At 38.4% G+C, this 17,132-nt stretch overlaps 1 protein-coding gene and 1 pseudogene across 1 annotated transcript; both read right to left on the minus strand.

Moving 5' to 3' along the window:
* Window positions 1–905: 905 nt before the first annotated feature.
* LOC143584366 (protein trichome birefringence-like 34) lies at window positions 906–3,650 on the minus strand. Its single transcript, XM_077066440.1, has 5 exons — window positions 3,090–3,650; window positions 2,278–2,455; window positions 1,976–2,172; window positions 1,653–1,811; window positions 906–1,278 (listed from the first exon to the last, which is right to left on the minus strand). The coding sequence occupies exons 1-5, from the start codon at window positions 3,449–3,451 to the stop codon at window positions 930–932; spliced, it is 1,245 nt and encodes a 414-aa protein (XP_076922555.1). The 5' UTR covers window positions 3,452–3,650; the 3' UTR covers window positions 906–929.
* A 7,439-nt stretch (window positions 3,651–11,089) lies between these two features.
* LOC143584367 (abscisic acid receptor PYL4 pseudogene) lies at window positions 11,090–11,911 on the minus strand (annotated as a pseudogene).
* Between the last annotated feature and the right edge of the window lie 5,221 nt (window positions 11,912–17,132).

The following is a 17,132-nucleotide window of genomic DNA, read 5'->3' on the forward strand; positions in this document are numbered from 1 at the left end:
CATGAAGAAAACCGATCGAATTCCCGTAGACTCACCGCCTCAATGCTCAGGATCAACAACGGCCGGGTTCACCAACGCTCGAGTTTTACCGACTTGACGCCGCCACCACCTTGGTCCGCCTTAGTTTTTATAATCTCTTGTTTTAATTCCGGTACAATAACGCATGTCACCGAAACCGGCCGACTGAATTCGCGTCAGACTCGACGTTTGGTTTTACCACCGACTGAGTTTCACCGATCTGTCTCGACGCAACACGCCGGGTAAAAAACTAGTTATATGCAGATAAGGTTAACTTAACCAATTGCAAAAGTTGTAGAGACCAGACAAAAAAAACCTAAACCCGGTTTCCTCTCATACTGTCGCCGCGACACCATCGTACACCCGTCGCCTCCTACTGTCGTTGCCACATCGCCGCCTCCGACCCCGTTGGCCACCTGCTCACCACCGTTTCCGCTCTGAACCACCACAGAACCAGCCCGGTTTTGGACTGATTGAACCGCTTAGACCAGTTTCCTGTTTTGGTTCGTCACGTCCGGTGTTCATATTTGATTTGATCAAATCAGGTTTTTCTTTGTGTTAGACGAGTAGAATCTGAGGAGTTTAGATTTGGGAATTCGTTTGGAGACAAGTTTCATGTTCCGGATCTAGCTCCCGGAGTTGTTGATTCTCGGTGTTCGAACTATACAAGTCTACATCAACCAGTCGATTGATGTATTGTATTACACAATTATGAACATCCTATCGTTGTATTGTTTCTATTTAGTTTTGCATATGGACACATGGTGGACGAACCAAAGTTTAAACTTTAAAGTTTAGTTTGGATCGGTTCATTATTTACTTTTGCTGCCTAAACCATTTAATTGTTAAATATTGTGTTAATACTAGTGTATGGATTCAACATCTAATTGAGCCAAACATACATGTGATTTTCACATTTGAAAAATATAAGCATACATAATCTCATTCCATACATCAGGCACACCAGGAAGACACCAATGTATACAATCTGAATAACTACTTGGATTGGACAATTGTTCTTCACTCAATGCACCCCATTGCTTCCTATAAATTGAAGGATGGCCTTCCTTTCTGTATTCTGAAAGCTGCGTTATGTTGATGAATTCAACTTTCAAACCTCTTGTTTTTAGTTCATCAATGGTATTTTCTACTATTCTCATCATGTTTGGATCTGTTTTGTTTCCGGTATACCCCTCCTTCTTAATCAATTCAGTCTCACCATAACAATTTTGGCCATTAGATCCGCCCCATTCTTCTGCGCTACAATCGATAACACATATGTTTTCTTCCTTAGAGTAACATTTTATCACCATTCAATCTTAAAAGTTCAGTAATATGTTAGACTATATATAAAACATTGTAAAGAACAGTCTCACTCTGCTATAAAAGAAACATTTTCCGCTAATTTTCGTTAATATTGTTCCATATCAACTTACCATATTCTAACTGAGATAAAAAAACACTTATATTGGGAATTACCTTAGCAAGTGTCAACATAGATTATCATGCTTCAGCCAGTAATAGTTTGAATTATTTAAAATTTAATTCGCACGTATAATAATATATAGTTAAGGTATAACTATATATAACAAACTTGATGCTAAAACTTGGACAAAACTGAATGAAGTTCTTACTTTTCATGAACAGGTGACATGCTGATGAAAAACAATCGCGTCTTGGCTCGATCAACATGTATCTCTAACCAATCTGACCATGTTTTAAAGGCCATTTCATAGCTACGTACATTCTCCACTTCTTTATATATTCCATTTTCATCTTTAAACGAACCCCACCTAATAGTCATTAAATTCAACATCTAGCTTGTTAATTAATTATTATTTACTTTCTTTAAGCAACATATAATATAATTGTAATTAATAAACAATAATATTCTTGATGTTTCTCCAACCATGAAGACTTTTGTGTACAGTTATTTGATTGATCAGTATGAACTTACAAGACTTTGATATGGGGTTGTTTCCACCAAAGATAGGAATTAAAGACTAGTATATCTGCATCAGTCCAAACCCTAGCATGCTTTTCAATGGACTGTGTCCGGACGATCCTTTCGGGTAATTTATGGTTCACCGGGTCGTCTGAGTTAGACTCAACTAACAATGGTTCCCAATAGAACTCGATTGACGCGTTGTAACCCTACATTTAGTCGAATATTCGCACAAAAAGATTAAATATCTCCAAAATACATGTTAAATTTGGTTAGTTTAAATATATATAGAGGTAGGCTTATTGGTTACTTACAAGAGCTTTATAGATGATTAAGTTGGAACCAGTGTTGTTAAGGAGTTTCATCTTTGGATCAAGAATTGATGAATCTAAAAGACAAACCATTGAAACCCATTGTCCTCTATTTAATGAGTCACCGACAAACACCATCCTCTTGTTCCTTAGCTCCTCCAGCAATCTTGTTGCATTGAATCTAATATGAAACACAAATAATAATAATAATAATAATAATAATAATAATAAATTAGAATATTTTAGCATAATTGAGCACAAGAAATCAAATTCATTTCAAGTCACTTAAATCAAGATCAAGAACCAAGAAATTAACTAAATTCAACATTGGCTAGCCTAACAAATAATTATGTGATATACAAGAATAATTGTGGATTTTGCCTTTTAGTCTTTTACCTTCTTTTTTCTACTTTTTCTAAACTAGTTATTATAAGGTATATGCCATATTTGAGAGTGCACGTGAGTGTTTTTGTCACTACTTACAAACTTGACAATTAAGACCGAAATTTAACAACCAAAAAAATTTGCAAAATTAGCAACCGTGTTGCGACTGTAATCATAACAGTCGCAAAGTCGAGACCGACCAATATCCTGTCGCAAAACAGTTGCAAGTTTTACGATCACCTAGTTCATCGTAATTCTGGCACAAAACAGTGAATCAAAAATTTAACTAGGGTAAACCAATCATAATTTCGGTCAAAAAACAGGATTACACAGAAACTTTTGCGACCGGCTTTTTGTCGCAAAATCGTGTGTCCAGTTTTCTAGTAGTTTTTATGTGTGTGACAGAGAGTGAGAGAGGTGGAGAAAGAGACCTTGGAAGGTCACATTGATTAGGTTGCCACCTCCAATATCGATAACTCAGATCCTCTCTTCCAAACTTGTTGCATGCCAATTGATCCGACATAAATTTGCATTCTTTCTCTTTGTAAAGAGGGTATGACTTGTTATCAAACACCCATTTCCCAGAAAACAAATTGCACTCCGAATGCGAAGAGCCCGAAAATGTAACATCCACCATGACCGGAATCATGCTAAACGTGACATATTCACGGGCCATGTAAACCGCTGCGACGAAAAACACAGCCAAAATAAGTGAAACAAAAAACTGAATGATACTAAATTTTACTGATGCTCCCCATGTTATGGCCACCAAATTTTGGTTTCTTGCCACCATTAAAAATATAATATTAATTGATTCTCTTTAGAAAATATTAAACCTTTTTATGCAATTTCTGGCTTCCAAGTTGGGTTTTATCCCCATTTTAAGTTTCTAATAGTTGGTGAGGATTGGTGTATTGTTTTATAAGAAAATATATTTATGAGGATTTGATTGACGTGTTAGGAGTAGTGGCCAAGTTGGAAATGGATTGGTTTTGAATTAAGTACTCCTGGTCAAAAGGATTATAATAATAACTTTTTTGTTGGAAAGTTTGGAAGTTTATATTTTGTTCCATTGAGTTTCGTTACTCTTAAACTACTAAGCTAAAAACATTTAAGACATAGGAAAAATACTGAGATGATAAATATAAGAAATAAAATGATGAACCAAGAAATATTATAAAAAAATATAGGGACTCTATAATGTTGTAAAACAAACACATCAACATTGCCTGCGCATGGTAGATGGCAAATTCATCTGGAAATATTTAGGATCATATAGGGTGCTAATATCGGTTAACATAAAGGTCAGATCAATATCGAGAAGAAGAAAACATGTTTTGAATGTTTGTTGTCGATAGGGACATTAATAGCAACACTTGGAGTGTCTCCCAAAACAATTGTAACACTTCCGAGGGTCGATCAAGCTCACGTTTGTTTATTATCTAATATGCGACACCAAAATTGTCGCCTAGACTTTGCGACATAACCTAGTGTCGCTACTAGCTTAACAGCGACGTATGGTTCTATTTTCTGTATGTAGTTCCTTCGTTTGTTTGTTTTAAGCTAGTCGTTCAAGCTATTGTTATAGGGCACGGTGTTAAATTCGGTGACTTATTGTAAAAGAATCATTAGAGCGGGGTTGTTAATGTAATCATCTTTGGCTTTTATCAATTGAGTTATGTTAGTTGAGTTGTTTGGTTAAACTCTTTTTCATCTTATGTCCCTATTTCGGATCTTGAATATCATGACAATTGATATTTCACATATCTGAATGTGTTTAGTATCAATCTTGCATTTGATCTAGAGATAAATAGACCTCCAAAACCTTTGCCGATACAAAACAAAAATAAAATCTGCCAAAAAAGTTATATGAGAGAAACACTGCCTATCATCAAACAACCATATATAAATAGTTAAATACAAACTCCGCAACAACGTTTGAAAGGTTTGAAACCAAATCTTATCTGAATTATACTTTTTAAAATCCTTAAGGATGGATTACGGACAAGTAGGGATGTTCAAGGTTCGGTTTTGAAATTTTTACATCAAAACCAGACCATTAGTAACATTTTGAAGTATCGAAAAGCGAAAGAGAAACGTTGAAACTTTAAACCGAACTATTACTAATAGTTAGTTTCATAATTTAGACTAAGAAGATTTATTTCATAAAGAATGGAATCCTAGACCGATTCTTCTCCTGGGTAGTAATATATTAATGGTACACAGAAAAGAAAAATAACAGACCTCATTATGGTTCAAACAAGCACAATTGAATTCAATGGTGAATTGGTATGTATATAAACACTCATACAACAAACAAGGACCCTTAATTGGTTCACCCACACTTATCACAAAAAGATAATTGTAGATCGAGGCTCGTTCAATAGGAGTGCAGAAAGCTAAATAAAAAAAGGGTGTTTGGCCTATGATTATTTCAAAAATTAACTACTATAAGCTGATAAAAAAAATTTTAAAATTTAAAAACTGAAACATTCTCAATTTTTACAGTTTAGCCCGGTTATAAACGACCGGTTTTTGGTAAAAACTGAAAACCAAACAATTCGCTTTGTTTGAAAATTTTCAAACCGACCGACCAAAAATTTAAGTAAAGATCTCTCATGAAACCAAACCGGTTTAGACGGTTTTACATTTTTAAATTAATTGATCTGTAAACACCCCTACCGATAAGTGACGCATCCTCTAATGCTTTTCTAATATTTTTTTTTAATGTACGTATGTAAAGCATTAAATTAATAGATACCAAAATATTCTAACTGCCCGTATTATTATGTATGACAATTGGCTTGCAATGACAAAACATTAATAAATGAATCTGTTGATCGACAGATTATTTAAGTAAATTGATGAAAAACTAAATTAAGAGATAGTTGGTTCTTTGGGGCTTTTTAGTTTATTGGTGTCGTGGGGTGGCAAGAGAAGATGGTTGGTGCCGTTGGGAGTTGGTGACATGTCTAAATAATATTCGTTAGCTTCAAGTATGTTTCATCTCTAATCTATATCCTTGCAAAGAAAAATAACACGTCCACTTTTCATCTCCAAATTATATTATCCTTGTTGGCAATTTCATAGAATAGTAACCAAGTTTTAAAAGTATTCCAATTAGGTCACTCAACTTTAAAAAGTGTTCCAATTAGGTCACTCAACTTTCATATTTTATTAAATTAAAGGTTTTAACATGTTTTTTTAACGTTTTTATTTTTTGTTTCACATAAGAAATCTTTTTATCTTTTTGTTGATGTTAACGTTGAGTGGCGACGTGAATTTTATTTTTTATTTTTGAATTTTAATATAATTAACGTTTTTTAATTTTTTTTAAAATATAACTACATATATTGCAAATTCCGACCCCCACATCTTATCCTCCATTTCTTTCTTGACAAACAAAAAAATCGGTGAGACTCGACTTGAAGATTTAGTGACCTGATTTGAGAAAAATATGCATGAGTGTTCCAATTATTTTTTTTAAAATATAACTACTTTTATTTGTCATGGGCAAAAATACTACCGATAACATATCATCGCAAAAGTATTTTTGCGATGATATGTTATCGGTATAGATTAAAAAAAATAAAAGAATATCAAGGCTTTTAATTTTACAAGATATAAAAAGGGCAGAGAAAAAAACAACACATCGTAGCTATATACACTAGTCAAAAATTTGTGAAAAGCTATAACACGACAATGCCGATGTCATTTGTCATCACATCAAAATGTCATGGGCACATGATCAATATCTTGTAGATAAAATCATAGAAAAAAAGGTCCATGCATTTTATCCTTATGACAATAATTTTCTCTTTGTTGCTTCAAAGAAAGGAATTTACACCGAGATGATCACGTTGTCATTTATTTATATTTTTTCTAATGGGAGTCAATCTTTAATTAGCTCTAATGACTTGTCATTATTATTTTTACTATTCAACTAGTGTTCATAACTATATGTATTCGTCCGTAAATAAATATCTCTCTCATCTAAAGTGAAATTGGTGATGATCTTAATGGTTTGAATCGGTCTATGCATGCATGATATTGTTATTATTTTGTAATGAATTTCTATTCCTATAAGAATATAAAGAGAGAAAAATATATTTGTATGCAGGGGAGATGCACCTCTTTGCTGGAGGTGTACAAACCGGTTTTAAAACCCAAACCGAACCGGTTTGGTCAATGGCTGGTCAAAACCAGTTTGACTCAAATCGGTTCGGTTTATAAACCTGTTTAGAAGCAAGATAGGTCGTCCTGGTACAATTTGATTTGGTTTATAAACCGGTTTAACCGGTTTTCCTCAAACCGGTTCAGTTTTAAAACCGCTTTGGTATATCTTAAGGGGAGCCGAACCTGAAATTGGCGGTTTGGGTTGGTTTGAGAATCGGTTTGGGTGAAGCCGCTTTTATACCCATACCGGTTCGGTTCGGTTTGCCTAAAACCGGTCCCAGACCGTTTTTTTTATACCTCTACTCTTTACTAGGGAGGCAAAGGCCCATAGAACGTAACTCAAAACACTCAATTTTGTTAAATAGAACTAGAACTAATAAGTATTAGCCTAATTCAGATCACCAATTTATATGTATTCGACCCAATTGGCCCATTGGGGGCTTGGGGCACCTCTTGATATGTGGTAGTCCAACTAGAAACTAAAGTAAATTTATTTGACCCATTTTGTAGCCCGGCCTTTTTCGTTCCCTTGATAAGGGTCAATACTCAATATAATTGTTATTGTCCATTATTATTTTCTCGATTATGATTATTTTAAGTTTATTTATGTTCAAGTTTTTGTTCGTTTATGCCAATTTATATTTAGTTTTCTTAATTTTTTATGTTAAGTTATCATAATTTACAACTTTTTCACCCCACCTATATTCAATAGACCCAAATTGGTCTAATCCATATTTTGCCCCGCGAAACAAGAATATTTGGATCCACCAATGATTGTATGGGTGGCTCGTGGGACAACGAAAATAAGTTAGAACTTTAGGTCCACACTTAATTAATGTCTCCAAATCTAATAAAAACATTATGTATAGATATATTATAATGGGTAACTCAAAGTAATGTATTGGTGTGGTGTTAGACTTGGTTGTTACTGTATTATATGTTATGATAGGGTGTGCGTGGTGCGGTTCGGTGCGGTTTTTGGCTAAAACCAAACCGAAAATCAAAACTTCGGTTTTTGGAGTTTTTGAAACCATTCGGTTTCGGTTTTTCCGGGTTCGGTTTTTCGGTTTCGGTTTTTGCCATTTGAGCTTGAAAATTTTAGTCCGAAATAAAAGTTGACAAAAAATAATGAACTTAATAAATAAATATGTTAATTGTAAAATAATAGATTATTATACATTTGATAAAAAAAATATTGGAGTTACATATTTATTAAATTCTTATAAATTACTTAATATAAAATATAAAAAACAAAAATTTAGGAATTCGGTTTGGTTCGGTTTTTTCAGTTTGTTTACATGCAAAACCAAAACCGAACAATTAGTGCGGTTTTTACAAAAACATAAAACCGAACAATCGGATTTTGTTTCGGTTCGGTTTATTCGGTTTGAATTCTTTGGTTTTTTCGGTTCCAGGTCGGTTTTTTTGGTTTCTTGTACACCCCTATGTTATGAGTTCAAAACTTGTAATAAGCAAAAAAGAACTTAATAATTGTCATGAAAATGCCACAAAATCTTGTTTTGATTTAAGTCTCCACGTTCGTTGAGCCGACCATGTATTCTTGCATGCTTTAGTTTGTGCATTTCCAGCAAATACGTATGTCATTACCTACTATACGTAGATACATTGGAATTATCTTAGTATTAATTAGCTGTATGTGTGCAAATAAAATGATCGGTTGGCCAGCATGTTTGTCTTCACAGGAAGAAAATGGATGTCAAACAAAGAATAAGATCAATTAGAATACTTGCTATATAATCGCGACGCAATTGCCATATGATCACTATGACGACATAAAAGCCGCAATTTGGGTTTCTTAACATAAAATTCGATCTTAAGAACCTCAAAATAAATGTAAACTATAATAGACGGGTCAAATGAAGATTATATCTATTTAAAAACAAGCTTAATTAAAGTCTGTGATTCTTGTCACTTTTAAATATCTTTAGGGAGTTTCAACGATTAGTTATAACACGATGATATACAAGCACAGGTCCGTGACACTGGTTCGATTTTGGATAGATGTAAAGACTACCCAGTTTGTAGTTTGTACATATTCACCAATTGATCAAGATATACCTAACATATATATTGTCTTTTCGATGCAAGTTGGCTAGCTGCAAGATTATTTTATTATATATACCATGTGATGAACACAGGTTGAGAGCTAAAGCAAAGGATCCAAAATAAAAAAGTACAAAGTAGATATTTGCAACTTGATATTTCTTTAAATAACACTCTCTTTTTTTCTTTTTTTTTTTACTTTGAAGGGAGATTTGTGTAGTACGTTATCACAAATCCCAACTTGCAATATTGGAACTTGGAAGGGCATCTATACTTGATATTTATCGCAAAATAAAAAAAAAACTATAATAAAAATTAATAATTAATTAATAATAATAATAAATAAATAATAATAATGTGTAAAGTATAAGAATAATATGTTTATCTATATCTATATGATTGTCTACTAAAAAAAATTATGTGTCATTCTATGGTTGATTGGTTGCTTCTCATCCTCTCTCAAACAACCGGATTACTTGATTTATGATTTGGCCCGAATTCACGGGTATGGATATTACCAAATCTGGATAGTCATTATATGAGTTATAACATCTAATTTACTTATAACTCTTTCATAGTCAAACAATAATTTTCGCGGGTCATGAATCTCATCAAACCAGGATAGCCCTTAAACAAGTTATAAAATCTCATTTATTTGTAAAATACTTTTATTATCAAACCATAATTTAATTTGTCTCCTCCACATATTCTCTGTCCCCGGTCTATCCACTCTATCACCGCATGTGCTCTAACTATATCGTCATAAACGTTTTGGCCGTGGGGTTTAATAGTTAAACCAAATTGGTGATCGTTTATGGCTAAAATCAAATAGAAACGGTTCATGGGAAGATCCTACATTTTAAATTTGAAGTGGTTTTCAATAAACCATTCGTTCTTGCAAATGTTAATACGATAACTTGCATTAGATTGGCTTTAGTTTATAATCAACACGTTTTTTGTAAATATTTCATCTCCTAACATGCAAGTTAGAATAGTAAGAATAGACCTAGACCCTCTGATCTAAGATTTAGTGGTTAAGATTTTTAGTTTTCAAAATACCAAATAGAGCTCGGGTTAATCTTTCTAACTAATTCATTTACCTGTGCAGAGAACTTTCACATGCCTTGAAAGTTTATAGCATGTTGATAAAAAAAACTAGCTTTGACGCAATAAAATTCCCTTAAGATAACCATTGGTGCAGCAGGCTGTCATCACGCATTGAGATGGACACATGTCTTGTTGTAAATAGACATGCTAATTGGTGATTAAAAAAAGGGATGACTTTGTAAAATAGTAACCAAATTTCAAGGTTGTTTCAATTAAGTCACTCATATTTTATTTTGTTTCAGTTAGGTTAGTTAACTTTCAATTTTGTCTCGATTAGATTACTCATCTTTCAACGTGTCTCAATTAGGTAACTCTACTTTCATTTTTAGCTCAATTAGATCATTCAATTTTCAGTTAATGTTCTAATACTATAATTTTTACATTCATATTCTATGTTCAAAATTAAAAAAACGTTATTAAAACCAACATTTATTTTCAATAATAAATATATCACTTATAATAACATAATAGTTGTCCGTCTCGATTTAAACACAAATTGGAAATTATGTGACTTAATTGAGACAAACTAAAATCTAAGTGATCTAATTAAAACATAATAAAATATGAGTATGTTAATTAAAACAAACCTGAAACTTTGTTACTATTTTATAGTGTTTTCCCTTAAAAAAAAAAGTTCTTTTCGTAAGTTCAAAATAGGTTATTTGGTTAATTATATTGATTAAATTGATGATTATTTATTTAAACTATTATCAACTACTTTTTTACGTCATTTCAAAGAGCTTGTTCTCTTTGCCCGTATCTTTGTTAAATTGTATGACGATAATCGCACAATGTGATTGGATTGGATTGGATTGGATTATTTAAAATCCCAACATTGCTTCTAAAATAACCATAAAGTTCATCCACTAACTAATACGCATTAAATTTGCATTAAAAAAACATAAATCAATTTCATAAACTCATAATAATAAAACATTGCAATTAACAAGAACAACTATAGTACACACACTTTCTCATAACATATCTAAACCGATCAAACATATCATGTTCTTCTACACGACCAAATCTGTCAAATAATAAAACCCTCAAAAAAGTGACATATATGGGTTCACAAAAACTTTGATGATGAAACTTAATTATTTCACACCACCAAAATAATATAAAGAAGGTTTTAACTTTGACTGATCATATCATGTGATAATTAATCGTCTTCTTCGATTCGAAAATGGCTTTATATATGTACTTGCTCCGGTTTCATATTTATAATAATAATCTTGATTTTCCGGCGATCTGAGCTAACGACAGAAGGTTGCATTTAACAATTGTGTCCACAAATACACACGTTTCTTCCTTTGTATTCCCAGGTGGAACATCAACAACGTATGACTCGACAACCACCGTGCCGTTGCCGTCCGGTGTAGGTTGTAGAGTGGTGACAGACCGGTAGTTAGCCAGCCGGTGATCACCGTCAACCACACTGAAACTCATGACGTGTTGTTCATCGTCTAATATCTCAAGCCGTTCGGTGGATCGTGCGGCGGGTAGGCCGGAGATGACGTGGACTTCCCTTAAGGTTCCGACGTCACCGTCGCCGACGATGACGTGGCAGCTTTTGACGAAATGTTTGTATGCTTGTGGGTTGTCGAAGCGGCGGACGACGGACCAGACGGTGGAGATTGGGGCGGTGATGTGTTGGATGACGGCGGAGCAGCACTGGTCTGGGCCCACCGGGTGGATGTGGTACCTGGCGACGGTGTCAGGTTCTGGAGTGGTGGTGGTTGGTCGGAGCATGTTACCGCCGCATCCGCCGGAGTTGCCGGAGAAGAAAGATGGTGACTTTTGTGGGTTGGAAAGCATTTTTTGTATTTTAGATCAAATGAAATGAAATATTGAACTTGTTGGTTAATGTTGGAACATGAGGGTGTTGTTTATAAATGGTGGGTGTGAAGTAAAATATGGCTACTTGACTAGTTGGTTGAACCCTAAGATTAAGAGCTACAAAATAATGCTACTTTTACATGTGCAATTACAAGTTTGGCCTTATCTTAAATGGCTAATTGCATTAAATTATTCATCAACTTGCCCTAGTTTTTGAAGAGGTATGTACACACCTCAACACCGAGCAAGGCGGGTCAACCCACAAGATAAAGACATTATGAAGGCACAAAGCCAAAACCTATGCGCATGGCGCATACAAAACATGCTCAGGCATCATATGCCCAGGCACACATATGCTCGCGCATCACATATGCGCGCGGCGCATCAGCGCGCGGCGCATATCACATGCCCGTGCATATCACATCTGCCCAGGCACACATATGCTCGCGCATCACATATGCGCGCAGCGCATCAGCGCGCGGCGCATATCACATGCTCGTGCATATCACATCTGCGCATGAAATATCTGCGCGTGAGAATAAAGAGAAGACCTCGCGCATCCTCAGGGTGGGCGCATATCATACGTGCACATAATCAACCTCGTCCTTATCCAAATCAGGATTAGGGCAACCTTGATTGTGCACATCAGACAACCTTCCAGAAGGCATCTTTTTAAGGAGTAAGAATATGCTGATGTTGACAGCTGCCAAATGAAAGGTCGACAACTCAGCATGACACATGTGTTACCACGTGATTACAACCAACGAGAAAGCGCCAGGTGTCCCAGAGGACACGTGGCGTAGTGCGATTGGAGGAGGCCAACGAGGTTGAGCCCAATCAGTGGAAACCCTAGCATTATAAATACAGCATCAACTCCACTTTGATGACAGATTGATACTCAATCATTGACAGTTACAGGCAGTGATATCACATTCAATCATATTGAATTACATTCACTCACAATCAGTTACAGACAAACACACAGTCTCACAATCAAGAGTATTCAGCTATTAAGCAATACTCTTGAGATTCTCTTACATACATTATCATCTTCTCCACAATATACTGATTCTCACGCCGGAGGGTTACCCCAAAGAGGACCCCTCTGCCCCTTTCTGAGGGGTAAGTAACGGCGCTGTTAATTTTGTAGGTGGAAGAGCACGGATCCAGAAGAACCATCGGTGAAATAGTATAATCACACCCGAGGAAAGTAGATCTGCTACCGGTGAGTAGATCCACGTTTCTTCATTGGCGCCATCCGTGGGACAAACGGCAATCAGATCTCATCAGATCTATAAAAAAAAAAATCAATCACCATGGTTTCTGGCGTTCGTAACGTTGATCAAGCTCTGGAGGATATTGAACGTGAGGGTGTTAACGACGGACAGCAGGTTCTGAGGGTTCCGCGTGATTCTACGCGTACCACCAGCAACCGTCCCTTCGTCACAACCCCTCACGGCCAGACTGAAACTCCTCCAGACGATCTCACGTTACAAAATATGGCCGGCGCGAAACTGAAAGGACCAATGGGTCCAGAAGAAGAAACAAATGATCCGAATGAATGGCTCATAAACGAGCAGCGGCGTCTGATGGAAAAGTACAATGAAATGGTCAAGCAGAAGAAGCTAGCCGACCAAACACAAAGGCAAGCTTTTGATAAGCAGACTACAAAAAGGCCGCGCGCGCCGGAAGAAGGACATTCTGTTCACACTGCACACACTGAGTTCAGTGATGAAGAAGTGCATAGCATGAGGAAGACGCGGGATACTCATGCAGGAGGCTCACAGCTCCGCGCGCCTGTGAACATGGCGCCTGGAGCCAGAGCCGATCTGGATCTGCACATGCCGTACAGCCCACCAGTTAGAGGGCAAGTGGACGTAACCACACCCTACAGACCAGCCATCTTGGTGAAACACTCAAAGTTCACTGCGCGCATCGCGCAGGCTCCCATCCAGCACAAGACCAAGATGCCAAGTGGTTTGGGTAAATATGATGGCACGACAGATCCAGACGATTTCTTGCAAGGTTTTTACAACACGGGAAACCTAGAGAGTTGGACGATGCCAACATGGTGTCATATGTTTGCTCGCTGCCTAACGGGCGCGGCGCGAGTATGGTTCGAGAGCTTGCCGACTGGGCAAATTGATGGGTTCGAGGAACTATTAGAAAAGTTCCAAGCCCACTTCGTACAGCAGCGCAGGCACACGCGCGATCCAGATGACATCATGCACTGCGTACGCAGGAATGATGAGACGATTGAAGATTACATCACTCGGTTCAATCAGGAGTCTTTGGCAATCGGAGGTATAACCGAGCAACTCCTGCGCGTGGCCTTTATACAAGGCGCGCGCAGTGATCAATTACGACGAGCTCTCGTAAGCAAAGATGGCATGCCCACCACGTGGGCCAAGTTAATGGAGGCATCGCGAGTTTTCGCGAGAAATGAGAAACAGATTGCCCAAGATAGGGCAAGAGAAAGAGCGCATCAGGCAGAATCACCGCGCAGCAAAGAGAAGAGGGCCAAACAGAATTCTGTATGGTCCAGGTTGCAGCCAACAAGTTTTTCTTCCGCGGAAAAACAAGCGCAACCAAGCTCACCCCAGCCCCAAAAAGATGTTCGTAATCGCGGGGAGGGTGACAAGAGGGAGGGCGGCAGAGATCCTAGCAGACCTCTGCCAAGAATATGGACACCCCTCACTAAAACACCTTCACAGGTGTTAAGTACTGAGAATGTCCAATTCAAGCCCCCCAAGCAACTACACTACAAGGGACCGCAAAACAGTGGCAAATATTGTGAATTTCACAGGTCCCCGGGCCACAACACCGACGCATGCCATCATTTAAAGGATGCGATCGAGAAGGATGTAAAGTCAGGCAGGCTGGCTCACTTGGTGAAAACCAAAGAATAGAAGATGAGCAACCGGAAGGAGCCTCTGCCAGCAAGAAATACAAAAGAATCTGTGTGGCTGAGGGGGGACGACAAGGGCAGACGTCAAAAAAGAGAAGCGCGCAAATCCACGGGGATTGGCGCGAGCAGCAAGTCATCTTCCCAAGAATCAGGGGAGGCCCTTCAATAAGCAGTCCTCTCGTCATCACCACACACATTGCTCATTACGAAGTGTCAAAGGTCCTGGTGGACACTGGAAGCGAATCTGACATTATGTATGAGCAATGTTTCAGAAAGTTAGACCCGGCAGACCAAGCGCGGCTCGAAATTGTGAACGCACCAATCTGTGGTGTTTCAAATGAAATCATCCATCCCCTAGGCCAGATTCAGTTTGAACTAACTATGGGGGATGATGAGCATAAGCGAGCAGAAGTTGTCAACTTCTTGGTCTTGCCCACCACGTCATGCCACAATATGATCCTGGGTAGGGGAACGATTGCCCAATTTAATGCTGTACCGTCGCCAGCGCACGGCGCATTGGGGTTCCCTACACCAACAGGTGTAACATTTGTTTACCGCGATCATTTGTGCGCAGTGACAAGCACGCCGCGGGAAGGGAGAATGAAACTTCCAATGGCGGACAATGCGCCAGAGAAGTGGATTTTAAACCCAAAATTCCCAGAGCAAACGGTCACAATTGGCGCTACCATTTCAGACGAAACGAGATTGAGAATGAAAAGGTTGCTCACAAAATACACGTCGGTTTTCGCGTGGCAACACTCCGATATGACGGGGGTCCCGCGAGACTTGGCGCAACATTCTCTTAACACGTTCAAGTCGGTGGAGCCAATTGCTCAGAAAAAGAGAATCATGGGGGATGAAAAGGCGAAGGCCATGAATGAGCAAGTGGAGGACCTGTTGCGCGCAAACATCATCCGCCCGATCCGATACCAGACGTGGGTAGCCAATCCTGTGATGGTAAAGAAAAGCAACGGGTCATGGAGGATGTGCATTGACTTCAAGGACCTCAACAAAGCATGTCCGAAAGACTGTTACCCCCTCCCAAACATCGACGCAAAGGTGGACTCCGTGGCGCCATTCAAGCTCAAATGTTTCCTGGATGCATACAAAGGCTATCACCATATTCAAATGGCACCACAGGACGAAGACAAGACTGCCTTCAGAACCGACAAGGGTGTTTTTTGTTACACAAAAATGCCCTTTGGTCTAAAGAATGCGGGCGCCACCTATCAGAGACTTATGGATTCGGTTTTCAGTGAACAAATCGGAAGAAATCTAGAAGTCTACGTTGATGATTTGGTGATCAAGAGCAGGGAGGAGAGACAAATGCTCAAAGACATCGAGGAAACTCTTCAGCGCCTAACGGAAGTTAACATGAAGCTCAACCCGAGCAAATGTACTTTCGGCGCGGAAGAGGGGAAATTTCTTGGTGTAATGGTCACTAAGGATGGTTTCAAGGTGAACCCTGAAAAGGTGGAAGCCATCCTTGACATGCCTTCACCATCCACCATGAAAGAGGTTCAGAAGCTGAATGGTAGACTGGTGTCAATCAACAGGTTCCTAGCGAACCACGCCAGCAAATCTACTCCATTCGTTAACACTTTGAGGAACTGCTTGAAGAAGAGCCAATTCAAGTGGACGCCTGAGGCTGAGCAAGCTTTCACTGAGATAAAAGAATGTCTCATAAAGCTGCCCGCGCTCACAGCTCCACTTCCTGGCGAAACCCTTACATTGTACTTGTCAGCTGGAGATCGCGCCATCGGCGCAGTATTATTGGTGGATCGCAAGGGGATCCAAACGCCAATATACTATGTGAGTCGGGTGCTCACAGACCCTGAGACGCGCTATTCCATCATGGAAAAGTTAGTTTTGTCACTAACACACGCGTCGCGCAAGCTCCATAGATACTTCAATGGTCATCCTATTGAAGTTCTGACTGGTTACAACATCCAGCAAGTCTTGCGACGCCCTGCGCTCTCCGGAAGGCTGACAAAGTGGGCGCTGGAATTAGGTGAACACACGATCACCTATAAGCCCCGTCCAGCAATAAAGGGTCAAGTTTTAGCGGATTTCATCACGGAAATCCCAGAGGGAAAGATTGAAGAAGCTCAGCGCGAGGTAGACCCTCCGCGAGCAAATGATGAAGAAGATGTTTGGAGGCTATTCACTGATGGAGCCTCCAACAGCGAAGGGTCCGGCGCAGGCCTCAAACTGGTGGACCCTGATAATCATGAATATACTTATGCTATTAGGTTGGACTTCAAGAGTACCAACAATGAGGCTGAGTATGAAGCCCTGCTGGCTGGTCTGCGCATTGCGCGCAAGTTTGGAGTTAAAAGGCTAGAGGCCCATGTTGATTCTTACTTGGTAGCTGCTCAGG

This window comes from Bidens hawaiensis, unplaced genomic scaffold, assembly GCF_021521415.1.
Source record: "Bidens hawaiensis isolate Kalapana, Puna unplaced genomic scaffold, B.hawaiensis_p1.1 tig00033109_1, whole genome shotgun sequence".
Taxonomy (NCBI): Eukaryota; Viridiplantae; Streptophyta; class Magnoliopsida; order Asterales; family Asteraceae; genus Bidens; species Bidens hawaiensis.

Bases quoted from the DNA above. Each gene is read 5' to 3' on its own strand.
- LOC143584366 (XM_077066440.1), bottom strand. From the start codon at position 3,451: ATGGTGGCAAGAAACCAAAATTTGGTGGCCATAACATGGGGAGCATCA. The intron at 2,173-2,277 runs GTAAGTAACCAA...GACTAAATGTAG, and splicing joins TAATCATCTATAAAGCTCTT to GGTTACAACGCGTCAATCGA. The intron at 1,279-1,652 runs GTAAGAACTTCA...TATCGATTGTAG, and splicing joins ATGTCACCTGTTCATGAAAA to CGCAGAAGAATGGGGCGGAT.